Below are 22,952 nucleotides of genomic sequence, written 5' to 3' on the forward strand. Positions count from 1 at the left end.
TAAGAATAAAGCATATGCTAAATTCATTTATTTATATTTTGTTTGGATTTAAGGTAAACCGAACACAGATTTTAGGTGTGCTATGCGATTTCACGTATCAACATTTTAATAATCATTACGTTCATTCTATCAAAATCAACAAAGGAGACGATTTTTTTCGGTAAAGTCTGTTTCAGCTAAATATAGGGACACCATTTAAAAAAAAACAGTAGCTTATTTTAAAACTTTTTAGTCTTAGAAATTCAATGACAATTACAATAACTATTTTTGTTAAAGAAGATTAAAGTTTTGTCAGTTTTAAACAATAAAACAAGAGCTGTCTCCATAGGATGACACATGCCCCCGATGGCACTTAGAATGAATAGTTATGGCCGATGTTAGAGTTTAGGACCTTTGACCTACGGACCAGGGTCTTGCGCGCGACACGTCGTCTTACTGTGCCATACGTTCATGCGTAGTTATTTTAAAATCCATACATGAATGACAAAGATATGGACCGGACATGCCCATCATTGCATTATCATGAAATATGACCTTTAACGTCTAAGTGTGACCTTGACTTTTAAGCTACGGACCTGGGTCTTGCGCGCGACACGTCGTCTTACTGTGGTACACATTCATGTCCAATAATTTTAAAATCCATGCATGAATGACAAAGATATGGACCGGAAACGCCCATCAATGCACTATCATGAAAGAAACTTAACGTCTAAGTGTGACCTTAAACTTTGAGCTAGGACCTGGGTCTTGCGCGCGACACGTCGTCTTACTGTGGTACACATTCATGCCAAGTTATTTGAAAATCCATTCATGGATGACAAAGATATGGACCGGACACGAAAATTGCGGACAGACCGACAGACCGTTCAAAAACTATATGCCTCCCTTCGGGGGCATAAAAAATCGTTTGATGAAATTTTTTTTGTTATGTTTATAATCACTAAAAATATCGTATCGAATCGAGGTAACCAGAATTTGATTAATGTTACAAACAAAATTGTCAGATAATTGCTGTTGCCATTTTTTGTTTATAACATAATTTTATAGCAATTATGACAAAAGTAAAAGAAAATTTAAATATTTAAATATTCACTAAACGTATATACATAACAATTATTGTTCGATATATATTTGATTTACAGAAATTGTAATAATCAAAGAATAACAGACTAAGGTTTGAAGTTCTCTTATCGTTTAGCTTGAAAATAAATCATTACGACACATGCGCAACCAATGGATAAGAAAGTCAAATATACCACCTTTTCTTAATAATGTAGATCCATTAAATATGTCTCTTGCTGTCACATAATTGAACAAAATAAAAAACAGTAACGCAAGCAAATTTAATATTAACACATCCATATTTATTTGATAATCCACATGTTTCACGTGGTTTAAATCGTAGACGACCAAAACTTCAATCAAAACTGCCAGTGAGATTTTCCGATTATTCAAACACCTATCATCTACTGGCCTCTGTTTCCAATTTTTGCAGTTTATATACTGCCATATCTGCAGTTATCAAGGTATGAAAGATACAGAGAGATGATTTTATCAGGCCATAGATATTTCCAACAGTTTTAACAAAATAACAGTTTTAACAAAATACATTTGTATCAAAAGACAACACAGAAAAAAAAATGCAAATTAACGATTTTGAATTCAAAATGACGTGACTAAAAGAGCTTTCAAAAAGTTAGCACCTGTAGTTTTGAATGTACATTTTTTTTTGGTGGCTGTCATTTTTTTTGTAAAGTGAAATGAAGCAAAAAAAATCTTGGCAATATTGAAATCTTATCGGTTTTACTATTGCATCGTTCAATAAAAAAGACCTATAGAAACAAAACACTTTGATGCTGGAAAACATATTTTGAATTTTCAGTCTTCGTGTGCATTTAAATACTGACACTAGAGCTAAATTATACTAATCAGTAGATTTAAAATCCACTGTCCGTCAGACACTTGTAGAAGAATAATAAATCTGTTTTAGCAGCAAAAAGATATCTTCTTTGCAGCCATATATTAAAAATATCCTCATTTTGTTACGAAAGTTTTATAAATGTTTGACGTTTTATTATCAGGTGTACAATATACACTTTTGTTTTTTAAATGGGGACTTCCAAAATTCATTATATTACCATTTATTTTATTTTTGTAACTGTATTTACTTATTTATTTATTTACGTATTTATTAATTTATTTAGTTAATAACCACTTATCCATATATATATTGCCAAATTATAAAAATAAATAAATACAAAGAGAGAGCTTTTGCAAACGTTACACATACTTTTTAATGATTGCACTAAAATGATCTTAAATCCAGCGTACAGGAAAATAAATTTTTCACAGCATATCTTGTCTATTTTGTTAGTAAATGTCTTTACGTTTTAATTCACTTAATAATTTGTTGGTTTCTTTGTTTGTTTTGGGTTTAACGCCGTTTTTCAACAGTATTTCAGTCATGTAACGGCGGGCAGTTAACCTAACCAGTGTTCCTGGACTCTGTACCAGTAGAGACCTGTTCTCCGCAAGTAACTGCCAACTTCCCCACATGAATCAGAGGTGGAGGACTAATGATTTCAGACACAATGTCGTTTATCAAATAGTCACGGAGAACATACGCCCAGCCCGAGGAAACTCACGACCCCGCGATCCGTAGACCAACGCTCTACCTACTGAGCTAAGCGGGCGGGTCCACTTAATAATCTATCCAAGGAGTCTAAAACTGTCTATTCTCTACTAAAATAGCACACGTACCATTTACAGCGTATTTTGTATAAGCCATTTGGCACCATACAATGTAGGGCATTCACATGTGTTCACAGTTTGTTGCAATTTACTTATCAATTGAAACACCCGGGAATGTGTAACATATGGTACATAGCCTAAAGATCAATTTGGACCGTTTAAACTTACGTTTCTTAAGTAGAACATCGATATTATATTTTGCGAAACCACTAGATGAAAATACTTCCTATTACATGTGTATGAATAGAACGTTTAAGAATATAAACAAGTATTTGCAATCACTGTGTCATATAGAAAGAAAATAACTTTTACTTTCCTAGTTCATTTTCCTGTAAATGACGTTAGTGCAATATTATCAAGGTCGACACTATTCGCCAGATTGGACGCGTTTATTTTTAGTTTGCAAATTAATTATTTTGCTTTTCACTGTGCTTGTGATGACAACAAGAGACATTAACTATTTCGAACAAGTACTGATATAATGAAAGATCGTATGTGTATTAGAAAAAATATTGTTTGTACAGACTTATCTATATAACATATATTTCGAAATGACCAAGTACATTATGAATATTGTATGAATGTTTTGTACAACGAGGTACCTGTATATGTGTACAAGTTGAATAAACTATGTTCTGTTCTGTTCTATCTAATGTCTAATAAAATCTTGAATCTTGAATCTTATTACTAATATAAGTCTTGCAAAATATACAGAAAGTGTCTTGCATAATGTTACAATAATAAATATTGCATTATCATTTTATCTGAATGCTGTAGAATAGCATTACAATAACAACACGCTATGATACGTTTCGTTTAAAATACAAACCTTCTCTTATTTTTCAACTGGACATCAGAAATTGATATTGATGATGATTTTCTACAGATACATTAATGGCAGTTTTGCTGTGCACTTAACTTACTAAATAAGTTTTAGCAAAAAACATGTATTCTGTTCAGGATTTTTCTTTTAATTTTTATTGTTTATTTTAATTGATCGACTCAAGAAGGTCATAACAACAATATTTGAAATTATTTGCACTGGTAAATTTATGTAGTATTTCGTGGTTCAATCATGCAACGAACTGATCAAAATTTGTATTACATTAATTCGAAACATATACGAAACGTTAACATACTAACTCAAACAAATAAAAAACGTTAACAGCAAATATTCCCAAATGAAACTTAAAAGAAAACACATTGAAATTTGACGTGGATCATATTGACTTATATTTTGATATTGCGGCAGCGATATATATAAAAATACATTGTTTAAACAAATGAAATTAGTTGGTTTTCAACTCGGTTGCTTTGAATGTACATTATGGATTCGAAGTTCCCGTGGAATTTCCATAAACATCATGATCAATAACTTAACCTTTCTTTCACATTCGTTTGATCAGTGTTTTTCTATCTAGTGCAAAATGTATTATAACGATAAAATATATTGAAATATAAAATTCTATGAATGGCTTTATGTCCAAATAGTAATTTTAAGCCACCTAATGAAAAAGGTATGACTCAAAACTTACCATCTTTTCTAAGCAACGTAGTTCCATTTAACTTTTCTGCAGATCTAACGAAAATGCATGAAACATAAACAATCACAACGAAAAAGTTTAAATCCTGCGTATTCATAATTTCCCTATAATATTTTGTCTCGCCTTTTTCCTTATCCAGTTCTTTAACTAAGCAAAATTTCAACGACGGAACACCGGCATTGTCGTCATTACTGTATGAAGTAAATTGACATTTCTCTATCTTGAAATATATCACAACAGTTACTATGAAAAGTGCCAAAAGTTTTCAAATCTTCCTTTTTTACTTCAATATTAGCATTTTAACAGTATATCTAAAAGCGTTTGCTATTTGACACTTCTTTTTCAGATATTTGAAACAACAGTTATCAATAAAAAAATATCTTTCCAACGCACATATTCATATTTTCCTGCTGCAGCAAAAAACGCATCCATTTTCTTTACGCAATATTTGTGGAATACAAAGCGCAGAATTGTTCCATAATGAGCTGCTTCTTACATCGGCTCGTTTTCCCGATGCGACAGACTCTCGACGAGAGAAAGTCTCAGCGTTAGACTATTGAGCAACAATTTGTGAAATTAGATAATTCATGTGTGAGAAAAGCTCACTGAACAAGAAAATAGAACGAATTCCATTATGTTTGTTTACTAAATTGTCTACTGGTTGCCTCCAGTATTTTTCTTTTTAATTCAAGAAAGATGATTCACGTTATAATGTTCAATGTGCATATATAGTTTAAGATTTGTTCAACGACATTAACTACAATTGATCTAATGGACATTTTTTACATTGTGAAAAGATATTTTTTGTTTGATTTCATATTGGTATATTGAGATATCATAACTTTTAGTTAGGGCAGCTGGAAAATGATTATTTCAATAACAAAACACATCGGAAGTACCGAGATATTACATGTAATTTCAAATGAACATTCTAGCATACAAGTGCTGTTCTTGTCACTTGTCAGGGCTGTTTCAACAGGAGCGAAAACGTGTGTTTACAGAAAGATTCTCGCGCCCCATACTGTTAAACAATATATGCGCGTTCCTTGGCAAAGCGTAAACGTATTACGGCCCCAAAAATGAAATGACGTCAACGTTAAAAATAAACACGCAGGCATTCCCGCGCATTTCACAGAAATTTAATGACGTTGAGGGATAATAAATTTATTTATTAGCTTTTTACGCACCAACCAATCCCTCGAGATTCTACAGATGATAAAGCGCGAAAAAAAAACCCACATGCGTTATTCATATATTAAATTTGGTACATCCATAATGCAGCTTTTGGTGTACAAGTCAATTAAAAAATGAAATGATGTTTTTTTTCGTTGTTCATGCGAAATGAACGACATAATAGGATCGGCAAATTCATGAATCGCGCATGAACAACGAAAAAAATAGTTTCATTTCTTATATTTACATTATATTTCTTTTCCATTTGTAAATAAGATAATATTATAGATTGCACACATTTTGTGGCATTTAACATTAAAATCAGCTTCCCGGCTATTCTGTCCACCAGACGGAACAACTACAACGTCATCTCAGGAACGTTCTCCCTGACTATACGAGGACGTCGTCAAAACAGCGGTCGGTTATTACTAAGCACCGGCAATATAACTTTCGCGCCTTTCCTTTTGCTGTTCATACGAAATGAACGTCACAATTTTAAATAGAAAGAATAGTGCGAATGTAAATATAATTGTAAATTATTTTCACTTGATTAAATTTCTACATTATCATTTTAAGGACAAGAACTGCCTTAAACAGTTTCAATCGTATGCTGGACATATGGTTAATGACCATTACTCAATCTACCAAAAACATTGATGTTAAATAATGATAACACACCCCGCCTGACTACTTTCTTTTTGAATGCATTATTCGCGCCTTACACGTGCTAAATTTAACGTATTGATATGAATATGCTGTCAATAACGGTCTGGGATATATAGAGGATATTTGTTTGTTTGCAGTGAGATATCGAAATATATCATCACCGATAAGGGAGACAATTGAATATTTTCACGGATGATATATTTCGATATCTCACTGCAAACAAACAAATTTTCTTTTTATTTTATGCTAGTTTGTGAAGATCAACGAATTTTCTGTTTATTACGTACATAAATGTTCATATAAATCCAATATTTCATGACGAAATTCGGATTTATTTAAGCTACCGTGTTACATATGATACATCCGCTAAATTACCATGGACACTTAGGCACATTATTATCGAATATTGGTGATTAGGTTCATTAAATCAACACGACGCCATTTTGTTTTTAAAAACAAAAACTGCATTTAAATATTTTGTGTAAAAAATACACAGTTCGCCGCTGACAGAGACATTGACAAATGCCGGTAGTTAAGTAGAGGCATATTTAAAACTTTTCGTGTCAATCCGTCAGTTCGTTGAATAACCGGAAGCTTGCTTTGTTTACCAAACACACGCTGAAGGTCATATTAAAAAAACGACACGAAAAATCTAAACAGCTGTGGAATATGCGTAAGTCCTTGGAAAATCAAGCTGCAGAATAAAATATCATCATGGATTCAATAGAAATAGCTAGGAAATATTGATCTAGGAGATGCATAGCATAACAAAATGGATGGAAGTTGGAACACAACTGGCTTGGCTTGGAGTGGGAAAGTACTTCGACGAAAATGCTGGCATATTACGTAAGGTTGAGTTGATGTCTTGTGATAATTAACTAAGATAACAACCAACTAAATGTGCTGTCGCCAGTAAATTCTACCACACGATAGTGAACCAATGGAAAATAAGTAGAGGAAATACACATAGATACATGAATGCCAATGGCAAGGCCAAGCAACCATGCTGACATTTAGGTAACATTATTTCTTTTGCAGATTTAATTATAGCTAGCCTGTTCTATATAGGATTGTCTAGCAGTTCATGACTCGTGTATCACTGTATGGCTTGAGTATTAGTATAATCCAGTAATTTTAAAGGCAGCAAAGAGAGGTAATTAAAGAAAATATTTCAAGGGAGATAATTTATCTGGAAAAAAAGAAGTTCGGCACTGTGAGTGATATCGATTTATATCTCATTGCTATTTTCCAGTATTTCACCAATAAGCATAAAATAAATTTCGATAACCTAAGTGACGTAAATAATATAGAGATAGTACCTAAGTTTTTCAAATCATAGGTTTGAAGTTAAAAAGCTTTGAAATGAAGACAAGTGTCCATATATTTTTCAAAAACAGAAATATAGACAATATTTTAACTAGAAGTGTGGAGTTATGAGCATTTAATATTTTCATGTTAAAGAAAATTTTGTGATCAAGGAAATGTAACTCTTCTCGAACATGGAGAGCATAAACATCAAAGGGACATAATATAGTGAATATTTACTAATTGGGTGCATTTGATTTAACATTCAACTTTGATCTGGATTGCTAAATAATGATCCATGATACTGTGTGCTAAAAAAATAGAACATCTGGAACAGTCTATTAACAGCAAAACTATGCTTTAGCAGAATGCAATTAGTGAAGCTCTAACTGGGACTCGAACCCAGGACCTCTCACACCTAAGGCAGACACTCTACCACTTCCCTATAACAGCAGCAGCTAATAGCTATGCAGTTTAATTGCCTGGATTACATTGCGTGAACTGGAACAATAATCGGTGACTCCGGATTATCGGCGTATTCGCTTTGTTACCTAACGGCAATTTCCGTGTAAAGAAAAAATATAATCTAATGCTGCCAACGTCATAATCGGTCAAATCTGCCCAAATTTCTCTGACGTGTTGTTCAGAGTATGAACTTACTAACTGGTAGTACCAGTGAAATATAACTTACACTGAATCTTTTATATTTGCCCTTTTAGCAGCTGTCGAACGGAAAAGACCGTGAGGTTTGTCCAAATATAAGTAATTATTTTACCAGTTTTGAGAGGATTTCAATTGATGGGAAATTACAGTTACAAACTAGATACCTTTCTGCAACACATGGAGTCATTAGCATTCACTGTCAATAAGTATTATGACTAAGATCGAGTGTCATTCATACATTTCAAAGATTATAGACAGAGTCTTTTGTTTACATTTTTTATCGTAACCGGTGCATTTGTAAAAATCACTTTAGTTTGAAAAATCAAAGTATGCGAAGAGCTATGGTACGGTCTCTAAATAATACTAACTGTATTTTCTTGAATACCGGAGGCGATTTTTTTCATGTTTTTGTAACAATTATATTCTGCTGAAAATATGTCATTTAAGGCTTTTAGAAGCTCACAACAACCCTTTTTGAAGCAAACCCAACTGGGAAATGCTAGGTTTCCTAATAGAATGTTTTTCTGAAGTTAATTTACTGAGAATGTTGTCTAATGATTAATGCGAAATAACATCATCTTACGTTTTGTAGAGCTGACATTAACATACGTTAAAGGACATCATTCATGATTTTATTTACTGAATTACTTAATTTAATGTATATTTTTCAAAATATATTATATCTAAAACACAGAGGAGAATACACTTTTAGACGATCATGACGTTATAACATGTAGTGCATGTAGTTTCACAAATAGCAGGTCTACTACCGTATTTCAAGTATAACTGAAAGGGGTACTTATTGTTGAGAAATATTTACCGGACCATTACTGTTTACATTAGCAAGGCTGTCTACTGTATGTGTCCTGAGATCTACAAATGAAAAGAAAAACTAGCCAGTAAAACGAAAGTAAGGACAAATGAGACATATTCATCAATTATGTTATAAAGACTGTCTATTATGCATTCGTTTCAATCACACGCACATTTGTAAGATCATCTAATTTCCTTTGCTTACCGATCATAGGAAATGGTATATCGTTTCATTATATGACAGTTGCAATCATCATCTATTGGGAAATATATTTTCATTGACATCGATTCTATGAATAGACATGTCATTGCCTTTGCTTTTTTTATCTCCTATCGTGCCACTACCGTGTATTCATCGGGTTAACATTGTCAACGAATCTGTGTAATCTAATCTGTGAAACGAGGATCCCAATTCCAGATGGAATATATTTTACTTACTATTTCGACTACTCGTTTAATGGTGTCTTTCTCTGCTACAATTTGTTGAACATAGATTTGGTTCTGACAGTTTTATTGAGATCAAAACCCTGTATTCTCTGATGCAAATATGTTTGTCTGCGTTTTACATCGAGAAAATGAAGTTATTAGAGTGGAATCTTAAATGAGAGGTCTTGCGCTGAACAGATTTTTTCTGATGATCAGACGGTAATAAATGTCTGTCTCAACGGCATCCAAGATAAGATGCATCGGCACAAAAGACAAACAGATTAATTAACAATCTCTAATATAAATATCACTTACTCCGCTATGCTGAGTCACGGTATTCAGTTAATGTTTAACATACATGTATGTATTCAAGCTTACTTTAACGTCTTTGATACAAATACCTTCATTACATTAACAGTTTTGTAAAGAGGATAAACAAGACTAATTGATATTTTTTCTGCAAAGCTTAACAGAGACGAAAGCCATTAAATGCAGATCTTGTTGGAAAAGTTATTACTTTTGATCAAGGCTGTCAGAATCGCTTTTATTCTGCTACGATAAAAACCTAAGAGTTTTTAAAGTTTATTTCAGATACTCTCAGTTTGAATATTCACAAATACATGAGAAATGTACATCCACTAAGATATTACATGACAAGTGTATATAAAATTACGCATTGAAATGGAGGTAATAATATGATTGTGTATATATAATCACGCATTCAAATGGAGGTAATAATATGATCATTTATATATAATCACGCATTCAAATGGAGGTAATAATATGATTGTGTACTTGTATATATCATCACGCATTCAAATGGAGGTAATATATAATTGTGTATATATAATCACGCATTCAAATGGAGGTAATAATATGAGTATAATTGTGAAATAGAATAACGTTACAGATATACAGAATATAAGAAAGTAACATTGTAAATGTGTTCTCTTTTTGGCCTTAATAAATCGTACCCAGTACTTAAGTTAAAAACCGATCAAGTTCCAAGGTTTTGATTTGCTGAAATAATGTGTAATGAAGCGTGTTTACAATCGGCCTGGTCATGTAACGGGTAACTGTATGGCTGATTGACCAAATATTTTAAACCCTTACGCAATACGAGACAAAATGTTACAGTACTACAAACGTATTAAATACGTACAAAAACGTACTAAGCCAAACCTGACTATACATCATCTACGTATTACTTAGTATTATCAAAGTTTAAATACATATTTACTTCGTCTTGCTGCGGTTTATGCTACGTTTTACGAGGTTTTGTTAAGTATTTTGTGTGTTTTTTTTTTGTTACATGTAACAGGTGGTCTCTCAAGACAGGTAAATTCACACTATTTATGGTAAGGGGAGGACAGAAAATAGTGAGGGGTTCGCAACAGTGGTGTCTATGACATCATATTGTTTTATTCTTTCTTTTGATTTGTAGTACCACAGAACTTTCAATACTACATGCAAGAGAAACCCAAATATAATTCTCAATCTCTGAGTTTGAGAATTTTAGCGTGCAAAATATAGAGTCATTTTCGATTCAAAATTTGTTGATGTTCCTTCTCAAGAGAAGGAACACTTATGGTGAACATGTCACACTTGACAGAGCAGGTAATAGATACAACGGTATCATCAGAGGCATCCGAATTCCAGTAGGGCGCCGCCATCTTGGACTCATGCATATTCATTACAGATAGACTCTTTGACAATGTGTGTTTACGCATCTTTAAGTCAATCTTTAGTGAAATACAACTACGTAATAACAGACCTACAAGAAACAATAATATAGTTTGAATCATATAACTCCTAAATCTAACATGTCATAATGTAGAATAGAGATTAATTAAATGAATATGCATGATCTAAAAATTGACTCCCGCCCAAAATCATCGTCTGCTATTTACAGGTTTTATTTCATATCAACTATATATAAATTTGACGTTAAGTATTACCATCAAAATATACTGCACTTATAAAGTAATTCGAGATTTTTTCGCTTGTCTGTCAATGCTATTTGCACGCTACGCACCGTCATTTCAATTACTTCCATTGTTTTTATCCAGAATTGTATAATGCAACTTTTTCACTTTTATTGAGCTATAAAATGTTCCGAACTGACTTTAATGCCTTTTGATAAGTTGTTTTGTAAGACTCAAGCTGTGAACATTGTGTACGCATTTTTTTCCAAACCCACTAGAGTGTTGGTTCCCTACTTATATATATGCCCTTGTTCTTCTAACTTAATTTTAAGGGCCCGGATGGCCGTGTATCCCGAAATTTTGATAGAATGATGATCTGTATTATTTATTGACGGTTGATAATTATTATATCTAGGTAGAATCGCTTATCAAAAGAGGAGTGATTATTATTATAAATAGAATAAATGTTTGCGTGAAATAACTTTAATACTTTAAAAAAGATAAGAATGTACGTAAACTAACAAAACACTTTTTTCATAATTGTTTTTAAATTATTAAACATCTGTAACAGGACCCTTTAAAAGAATATTAAATATGCGCAAGAAGGAATCTTTTGGTAAGCTAAATCTTGTAAAATAACTATTGCTTGCACTAGGAAGTATCACATCAACATCAAAGCACAGTTGCTGCTAATAAAAGCTAGCTTCGAGTACTCAGCCTTCTGTTACCGGTGCGATTTATGATTATGTGTTTATACATTTTTATGGTATATCAAGCCTAGATTGTTACAGTAATTAATAGGCGAATATAGACCAGGTGATTTGGCACGACATCAGACTTTCGACGTATTGAACGATACCCACTTAAAACAAGTTCATATGTAAGGAATCCACCAGTACATTTTTACTAGAATTTTAATTCTTTCACATATAGATCAAAATCAATCTTAGTTAATGTTACAATGATTTCAAAGGAAATGAGATAGTATGAATCTTGTCAAAGTCTTGACATGCTCTTATTAGTTTACGTTTTATTATGGTCCCTCACTAAGCTATCTTCAGTAACAAGTAACTATGTGAATAATTTAACTATCAAGTGTAGGTGCCTGTTCATTTAAAGGCATTTTGTAAACACACCGACTGTGCACTATCTATATATGTAAAGAGAAACGCCGTTTCTCTTTAAACAATTAAACAGAAAGTTGAAAGTTTTAGAATGTTTACTTGTAAACAATTATAAAATAGAACTGATAAGGAGATTGTTTGTTTAAATTATGTCATACTAAACATTTACGCATAGCTAGATATGTCTATAATTGATGTTGACTCTCAAGAGGGAGACAAATTAGGCATGACAACCACTGCTTCGAAGACAACATTAGACTGTCATTCCTGATCATGTATTCATACCTAATATCAAATTTAACAAGAGCCATGTTAGACATGGCCAATCCCCCCGCCGGGCATATTATAATTGAAGGCTAAAGTTCCTGGCAAGTTAGTGTCTGAAAGTATGTTTTGGGGAAAGCTTTGAAGAACCATTTAGTTGTGGTCCGCATCAGGGGTTTTAAAGATGTGAAAGAAAGAATAAGTCAGTGGTGAGTTGGTTAACTGCTAAATTTTATTAATTTTCATGAACAGTATAGCTATGATGTTTTTCTATATGGCTACTGTAAAAAGAAGGAATGGAAAGCTAACAGGGAACACGAGTGCCAGAATGTCACAATATATGCCCGTCACAGCAAATTTCTTTACTCTAGCAGCTGTATTTGCAAATGGAATTTTAATTTTGAGGTTGTTTAGTAATCATTGTAAGTCTTTTGTTTTTCTAAGTCCACAAAAAACTCCTTACCAGGTAGAGATATCTTAAAATACACGTAAAATTGGAAAGTAACATCCATGTTGTACCACAGAAAAGTGGTCTTGTTTTTTCCCTACGGTCAATTATAAAAAAGTTACAATATAAGTTATTTATAGTAACAACTAAGGGGAGTTAATCTTAAAAAAAAAAAAAAAAAAAAAAAAAAATTGCAAGTCCACAAAAAAATCTTTACCAGGTAGAGATTGGTCAAAATACACCTCAAAATTGGCTGTAGCATGCATGTTGTACTACAGAAAAGTTGTCTCGATTTTTCCCTACGACTAGTAATGAAAAAGTTACAATAAAAGCTATTTAAAGTAACAACAAAGGGAGGTAATTCTAAAGAAGGGAACTGCGCATGACACTTCGTCTCATGATTGTGTATAATTGTGCCAAGTTACATCAAAATTCCTCCATGCATGAAGAAGAAATGCTCCGGACAATGTCATTCTTGTATCTGACTTTTGGCCTCTCAGTGTGACCTTGACCTTAGACCTAGGGACCTGGATCTTGCGCATGACATTCTGTCTCGTGGTGGTGAACATTTGTGCCAAGTTATATCAAAATCCCTCTATGCATGAAGAAGAAATGCTCCGGACATTTTTTTTAAGAAAATATGATAAAGGGGAATAACTAAAAAATTAGGCATGGTGGAGTTATTGTTCTTGCACAATGCACTTCCTCCCAATGTGTTCTATCAGTGTATGAAGTTTGAAGAAAGTCCCTCCAGTACTTTTGAAGTTATACTCCGGACAAAATTTTTTAAGAAAATAAGATAAAGGGGAATAACTCAAAAAATAGGCAAGGTAGAGTTATTGTTCTTGCACACTGCACTTCCTCCCAATGTGTTCTATCAGTGTATGAAGTCTGAAGAAAATCCCTCCAGTACTTTTGGAGTTATGCTCCGGACAAAAATTTTTAAGAAAATAAGATAAAGGGGAATAACTAAAAAAACAGGCAAGGTAGAGTTATTGTTCTTGCACACTGCACTTCCTCCCAATGTGTTCTATCAGTGTATGAAGTCTGAAAAAAATCCCTCCAGTACTTTTGGAGTTATGCTCCGGACAAAGGTCGTTGCGGACGGACGGACGCACGCACGCACGCACGCACGGACGGACGGAATGCATTTCTAATATCCCCTTCGCCTTTGGCGGGGGATTAACAAAAGCCTGCGATTGTTCCCACTCCGCAGCTAAGAGACACTTCACACGCTCATTTAGAAAAGTCTATATCCGGGTTAAATACCCTCTGCCTATTTTTGACGTTCAATAAAATGGCTTGCATATACATGTAATATTATTATTCACGATTTATAAAGGGAACTATTAAATCGGCAAAATTTTGTTGAAACATATCAAGAAGGGCAGTTTTATTTCGCTGAAATAGTCTACACATTTTAGTGTTTCAGTCGAAAGGCATGCATATATGTTTCATCTATCCCAAGTTGTTTGACATATTTATTTTTTATTATTTTACAGACCTTGAATGAATATACCCTTCGGTAATCACAAGCTTAAATGTAAAAAGTCATTGACGTCAGAGACAAAACAGAACATAATTATATTATTTGAACAATTGAGAAATAATTGATTTCATTTTTTTAAATGTTTGTACACATTCTAGCATAAAACTTCTGTTATTGTTTTAACCTGAGAGAAAACGTGTGTCAACAAGTAGGTTACAAACTGTAAATACATAAGAGGCATTACGATATGCTGAAAATAACTTCAGAAACGTTTTGTGTTTGCTTGCATATATTACATTTAATATGCCCAACTCTATCAACAAATTGGTTGTCTGTGAGTATAAAAAAGTTTTTTTTGTTGAGTATAACATCGCACCGACACAGTGTATGTTATATGGCGACTTTTCAGCTATTAAGGCAGAGAAAAACCCCAGGTGCCCCTCTGTGCATTTTTTCATCACGGGCGGGCACTTGGGTAGAACTACCGACCTTCCGTGAGCCAGCTGGACGGCTTCCTCACATGAAGAATTCAACCTCACTAGTGAGGCTCGAACCAACATCGGTGAGGGGCAAGTGATTTGAAGTCAGCGACATTAACCACTCGGCAACGGAGGCCCCCCTTTAAAAATACATTTCATTTTTATCAAAGTAACACACGTGCAAAAGCTAGTTCTGATACATGTTTCTTGTATGCACACACAGCCAACGAAAGCTATTACGAACCAAAACGTTGCGTTAATAAATGAAAAAAAAAAACAACATTTGTTCAAAATTTAGATAAAAAGTACAGTTTTATGTAAGTCGGGCTTGCACCGTTACAAAAATAAACCGAGGAAGCATATCATTCTTCAGTTATTAAGACGTTAGTGCATTTCTAGCATCGTACTTTAAACAAGAAAGGTAGTAATGGATACTTTGTTATAGTTCATTGTTAATGATATTTTATTGCGCAACACACCAAATTGAATGTATTTTAGTCGGTGAAAATTCGAAGCAAACTAAAACGAGAACAGTTTCTTGCCATGTAAGTGATGTTTATGCAATTATTTTTACATAATCTTAGAAATTCACTATAAATTTATCTGCAAAACTGCGGATTGATTAATGAGTTAGCTCCTACAGGAATATGTTCTAGTGTTTCAAACGTCTATCATGCTTTCGGCTGTTCAGAATAAAAAGATAAATATAACTTAGAATTAACATTTTTGTTGTTGTTCTCACAGTGCAATTCATTTATAAGTGCTATGTAAATGTTATGTAATATATAATAAAACATATGTTGTGTGTATTTTTATATGCATGTATAATATTTTCATAAGTGACGTTTCTCATACCTTAGCAGCATTTGATGGTAAGACAGTTTTCTCTGCCGTGACATTTTCTAGAACATCTACCACGCCAAAATCTTAAGCTATTGCTAACAATCGATCGTAACTTTGCGTGCGATGGATATTTTATCACAAAAGGCATTTCTATTAGGTTGTATAGTTATCAATCAGCAGTTTAAATTGCGGGACGTTGTCATTTACAGACATCCAATTTTATTTTCTGACATTTTCAAAACACTCTCTTTTTCCACTCAGTCTGGAATGGAAACAGGAGAACTTTAGGTCTCATTTCAAATATATAACCAAATAACATTATAAACATTGCACCCCTGTAGTATTACGAACGTTATGAATAGGTGAAAAAAAAAGAACAATGAACTCAATGTTTCCTGCTGTTGATATCCTTTAATAAGAACCCAGATAGCAGACATGCGTTGGCCCAACGTTGGGCCAACGGCAGACTCTTCGTTGGCCCAACGAAGATTTCCGACGTTGGCCCAACGCCATTTTGCTAATTGGCGCAACGTTGGCCCAACGGTTGGTACACCGTTGGCCCAACGACTGGTATCCTACACTCAGCGTTGGCCCTCCATTGGGCCAACAACTGATATCCTACACTCATCGTTGGCCCTCCATTGGGCCAACAATTGATATCCTACACTCATCGTTGGCCCTCCGTTGGGCCAACAGCATTTTTTCGTCTATCACGGTTGGTCCAACGTTGGGCCAACTCTGTTTCTTTGTTGGCCAAAGATGGATGCCAACGCTATCCCAACGATTACGAAATTGAAAAAAGACTAAAACTAGCATTGTTTAATACATGTTTTATTTTCAAATAGTTGTGATTTTGTTAACATTTAAAAAAAAAGAAATCTAACATTTATTTAAAGTTTGTTTGCAATTTTCCTGAAGAAATATAACAGAATATTTCAACACTACAACATGTAAAATATTGTTTCCAGTCTTTTATAAATCTAAATATTTTTCTTATTGCAGTCACTAATTAAATCCTACTAAAGTGAATTACTGTCTGTATATTAACTCATTATATATCCAAGTTCTGTTGGTTTGTTTTCTTTTCTCACTGAAGTTGCAGCATTTTATATTTTTATTTTTTCCTGTGCACCACAGTGCTAGGCACTCCATTATTACTCCCTTGAACAGCATCCTGTAAAAAACAAAAATCATAATGTTGATTAAACCATCTACGTCAAATTGATAACAATAACTAATGTATGAAATTAATTTTTGTCTGTATTTAACCGAGAAAAATATGTTAGAATTAACAAGAAAATGAGTTATTTTATTTACAGAATTTAATACTCAACACAAATACCATCCGCCAGCTTTAGATATTAGTATTTAACATATGTTCAAGTCATATGGATATAACATGCATACAGGACATAAAAAGAAATTCTGTATAAGATTCCATAACTTTATCAAAAAATATTTTTAAAAAAAACTTCTACTTACAGTTTATAGCTGGAAGACCGGGTTTTTGTTAAACCTAGACCTATCATATGAATAATAGTTTCCTTTACTTCACATGTCTAAAAAGCTAGAAATCTGGCCTAGAGAGTAAAATTAACCACATTTTCTGGGATTTCTTACATAACTCGGGTTAACGAGAGTTCATGCTCTGGAATATTCAACAGATTTATTGTAAACATTTTATGATTGTATAAAATTAGATATTTGTTATAGCGTTAGTAAGGGTTTTTTTCAATACTTTTTTCACAATTTTTTCAACGTAGTAGATTTGAAATAGTTCAAAATACCATTACGGCTGCAGATAAGTTTTTAGTTTAATTAGCCCAAATTTAACGGATTACGAATTGGTGCAGAAAAGTGTTTAAATATTGAAAAATTAATTAAATATTGCATGTTACAGCTACACAACCTGTGTATACCTGTGGGGGCTTGTGATAAAACAGTGACCTGTAAAATATACAATTATTATATTATTACTTCTAATGGACCAACGTTGGCCCAACGTTGGGCCAACGATGTTTTCTCTGTATAAGTCTTTCCCTGAAAATCAATATCGGGCCAATGCAGAGATATCTGTGACTGAAATTTAATGTTGGTTCAACGTTGGCCCAACAGCTGTATTTACAATACTTATTAATCATTGTTGGGCCAACAGTGGCCCAACAACGATTATCCTTTGACGGTTTTCCGTCGTTGGCCCAATGACTTCATGTTTACAGGGAACACACATGGTAGTTTATATCACTAAGTTAGAATACAATTTGTAAGTGATATCCGTAAGTCAGAACGCTATCTTTCAACCGCACTGTGTATTGGAATATACATGAATATATTAGCAATCCTAGAATGCAGTTTTCGTTTTTAATTTCGTCTCATCCCCACCCTCCCCCTCTCACCAAAACTCTATTCAATTTTATAAATGCAAAACAGTTCTCACGTAACAGTAATCTTTAAATGAATATAGTTTCACCTTTCTGATGTCGAAATTGTACATCCATTTGGCATTACTCAAAAAATGTGAACACGAAACTGAATTTTTTTTCAGTCGCTCAAGCTAATTGTCCAGTTATTCAGAGTTTCACCAGGAGAACATTTCAGCGTGTGTATATTGACGTACCATTTTTGAAATTAGATATTTCATCTTTGCTGACCCACTGAACCAGAAAATTTAACACATGTATCATTGTTTTTATTCATATTTTGCTATATTCGTGGATGCCTCCAGTGTCATATCAATTCCGTTAAATCTACACAGTTTTCAGTATTCGCTCTATATATGATTGCATGTAAAATAGCTTTAGACTTTTCGGCAGACAGGTTTTCGTATTGAGACGTATATACATAATAAGTAGCAATATTATCTTTCGCACTCTTCGTTTAGTAGCTTAATATATATCCTAACAATATACATGTATATGCAGCGTGAACGACACAACTCTAAGAAACTGCATATGTTCAAAATAAGACTGAACATCATCTTTTGTCAATTAAAGTACCTAACATTCAAATTTAAATAAAATAACAAAATCTCATTTCCTAAAAAGGAAAATCGATGTGAATGACAATAAGCAATCTACAAATTGAACAAATAGACAACTATCAGACTAAGTGCAGCTGAATTAGACGATGTTAATACGGTAATAGCAATATTTGAGTTTTACATGTTAGACCTGTAGAAGCACTGAATAATGGTATTAAGAGCATATGAAACTTCTCACAAGTCATAAAACTTGAGGATTATCCAAACATATTTTATACCAAGACACTTAAAATTAAAGCATAAAGTATTTTCATTACCATGTGAGAAGAACATAATACTAAAATGCATGTTCTGAATAACAAGAAAGGTAATCGTGTACTTTTTCCCCTCACATTTTGCTTGCGGAATCCTCAAATTTTAATGCAAATTACCGATATATTTGTATCTTTCACTGAATCAGTACATGCAATATATGTGTCAAAAGTTACTTAGATAAATCTTACATTGAAAATCATAATATGATTATTTCCTCGCGTATTTATGAGCTATTCATATATGCCCATACTGTCTTTACTTTAAAGTTTGTATGTACTATTTGTTTAATATATATTTTAATATTTACGTATACTTTATTTTGCCTAAATTGTGTACGTTTCATTTTGAATAGAATCTATATTACTGACCTAGTATAACAATGTGCATGCGGTAAACCTTACAGACACGAAAGCAACAGTGACTTTATATAAGGTGAAATGAATTTCAGTCAGGTTAAAAACGGGTTGTATATTTTTGAGAAATTAGAAATATAAGATACACGTGCTATGCAGTTCTATGAATTACAATATAACATTATGAAAGTAAGAAATAAGCACATTCGACCAAACTCGTATGATTGTAAAGCACTCTCTTTTTATCCCCCGCCAAAGGCGAAGGGGAATATTAGAAATGCTCTCCGTCCGTGCGTCCGTGTGTCCGCAACGATCTTTGTCCAGAGCATAACTCCAAACGTACTGGAGGGATTTTCTTCAAACTTCATACACTGACAGAACACATTAGGAGGAAGTGCAGTGTGCAAAAACAATAACTCTACCCCGTCTATTTTTTGAGTTATTCTCCTTTTTCATATTTTCTTTTAAAAATATTATTTCGCAGTTTTTTTCAAGAATTTCTAACGAGCATTCTTCTTTCAGTGTAAGTATTCCAGTTTGCACTTCCTTATGTGTGTAGTGCTTGCATTAGTTTGCTTTCATTTTTGGTAAACCTAGGCTTTCTTTGCATGTTTGATTTCACTGTTTGTATATTACTGTCTTCTAACAGATGGTGCCAATTACACAAGCAACAACTCCTAAACAAACTTTGTATTTTTTATTCAGTTTACCATGTGAAAATATTTATTTGTATTACTGTCCCACATGGGGACATACTGTTTTTCCAAATGCTTTTTTTTTCTTCCAAATTTTGTTTAGTTCTTGCTTGTGTAACGCCTGTGACTGCCTTTCCGAGGCGGCACCGTCAACAGAAGATTTAAATTTGAGTGCAGGGTTCTAGTGTTAATAATTTAGATACACACTAAGCTTCTTGATAGTTTCCTTGCATTCTCTGTTGAAACAAGCACACCACAAGTTTGCCTCTTCCTGAAGACTTTAGCTATACCTGCATGAAAGCTTAATATAGCTTTATTTTTATATTGGCTTCAGCATAACCACATATAATTCATTTGATTTAATCATGTAGTAAACCACCTCACCACTGACTTATTCTTTCTTCCACATCTTTAAAACACCTGATGCGGACCACAACTAAACGGTTCTTCAAAGCTTTCCCCAAAATTAATACTTTCAGACACTAACTTGCCAGGAACGTTAGCCTTCAATTACAATATGCCCGGCGGGGGGATTAGCAATGTCTAACATGGCTTTTGTATTTCTTTGTAATTGAATTGCTTTTGTATTTCGTTCAGTATAATTATAAAAACATCTTATTTACATTGCCTTCGAATCTTCGTTTTGTCTCTATTGTTTGTACATCGTGATAGCATTGCCTTCGAATTTTTAAAAACAAAGTTCGTTTCTATCTCCCCGGATGCCAAATTGATGACATTTCGACTATTACTTTGGCTCTCTAGGCTAAAGTCCTAATCGATGTAAGAATTTGTCTCTTTCTCCTCTATAAAACACACATTTTGTTTTGACAATAATATTGAAATGAAAACCTTCTAATCCTTGATGCAAGTATGTCTGCCTGCTTTCACATAGACGGAATAAACTGATCAGAGATGTTATTGCAAATAAGTAATCTTGCTATGACAAAACATTTTTGGGAGATTTGACGGTGCCAAATATTATGATATTTTTTTAAGCTCTCTCGCAACAACACAAATATCGTCATGTCCGCTTTGATGAATATTCAATTACCTTGTCTTTGGAACAATGAATTCCTTGGCAATGTTCTGAATAGTCAAAGTAGAAAATAATGTTCGTTGTCCCTATTTTTATAAACTTTACGGGAAAACTCAAGACATATAACTTATTTTTTCTGATCTGGGGCCGTATTCATAAAGCATCTTAAGTATAAGTTTTTGACTTAAATTGAAGATTTTACTTAAGTTTGTGGTGCTTTCAGCTTAAGTCTAAGTAAAAACTTAAGTCCTATTCATAAAACAGCTTAAACTTAAAATATGTAATAAATGACTTAAGTCAGAAAACATAATGGCGTCGTGAGTACGATTAAAGTGTTGTTTTTCAGACAAAAGCACTTTAAACATAATTGTGCATGTTGTATCTGTCTGAAATTAATGTTGTATTTTTAATGTTTTTGTCCACAATAAAAGCCAAGAATTACTTATTAAATTGTTTTATGAATAACAAATATACTAAAGTAAAATACATTTCTTACCTAAGTAATGCTTAAGTAAATAATCAATTTCTTATACTTATACTTAAGATGCTTTATGAATATGGCTCCTGGACCATTTTAAATAGAAACCCATGTCTTCAGTTTTTTTTACAATGTCAAAATTGTCGAACTCCTATGTACTTTCTTTGATACAATGTGTATTTGATTTAGTTCTCTATACGAAGTAAATATGTAAGGGGTGTGTTCAACTATCAGGCTTAAGTTATGCTTATTATATGCTTTCGGAAAACGTAATCATCTACTAAGCAACAAACTGTGTTTAGCGTTATATTCATAACAAAGAAAATGATTGGGTTACATGTTAAATAGATAGAACTTTCAACTATATTTTGCACATTGTAATAAAGAGAACAGACGATGCATCTCAACATTTTTTCCAATCAAGGTTTCTAAATTGATTGAAAAAAAAAACAAAACATATTCTAATCTTGACCTGCTGACCCGGTCTATGCGCTATGCACATCATCTAATTGCCACCCTACATGCTAAGATTAAGTGAACACTGTGAAAGATTTTTTTGTGTTTTTCCCCGAATACAGACAGACGGACAATCGTATTCGCATGCACCATCGCGTACGGCGCCATGTTTTGTTTTCTTTCCTGCAAATCAGGCGTCTAAAGATAAAGTACCACGATGATACGATATATGTTTTTATGAACTTAAATACGATAGGTAACTATATGTGTTTCATTTTAGAGTACCGCCGACTGGTACAATATAGGTCATTTGGCGACTTTGCCAGCTTTAACTGCAGATGGTCTTATGGACATTGTTTTGGACATGGAGTGACACTGAGGTAGAACCAACGACCTTCCGTAATACAGATGGACAGCTTCTCACATAAGAAAATTCACTCAAGCAAAGTTTCGTTTATGAGCGACAAGTGACTTGAATTCAACGACATTAACCGTTCGTCCACGGAAGCTCCCCCATGTTTCTAATACAAACTTGTTACAATATTGTGTTTTAATTCACTATAATATATTTTGTAGCAGAGTAAATTACAAATGTATGTAAATTTATTCATCATTCTTTTAAAATATAAAACCTAACTAATTATTATTCGGAAACTTACCGTTCTTTCTCAGTAACTTATTTCCATTCACAAAATGTGACAACACTGAAACCATAAAAAAACTAAT

At 33.2% G+C, this 22,952-nt stretch overlaps 1 protein-coding gene across 4 annotated transcripts in view; it reads right to left on the reverse strand.

Moving 5' to 3' along the window:
• LOC123563780 (neuronal acetylcholine receptor subunit beta-3-like) overlaps window positions 1-22,952 on the reverse strand; it is a 113,136-nt gene that overhangs the window by 53,750 nt on the left and 36,434 nt on the right. The window contains exon 1 of one of the 4 annotated variants that reach the window (XM_045356801.2): window positions 4,287-4,717. The exons of 2 other annotated variants lie outside the window; for them this stretch is intronic. In XM_045356801.2, coding sequence (XP_045212736.2) covers window positions 4,287-4,392 — 106 coding nt within the window. In that variant the 5' untranslated portion in view covers window positions 4,393-4,717. Of the gene's footprint in view, window positions 1-1,259; window positions 1,422-4,286; window positions 4,718-22,952 lie in introns of those variants that run through there. One more of the 4 variants, XM_045356802.2, reaches the window with a different exon arrangement.

The sequence above is a fragment of the Mercenaria mercenaria genome, chromosome 2 (genome assembly GCF_021730395.1).
Source record: "Mercenaria mercenaria strain notata chromosome 2, MADL_Memer_1, whole genome shotgun sequence".
Lineage (NCBI taxonomy): Eukaryota > Metazoa > Mollusca > Bivalvia > Venerida > Veneridae > Mercenaria > Mercenaria mercenaria.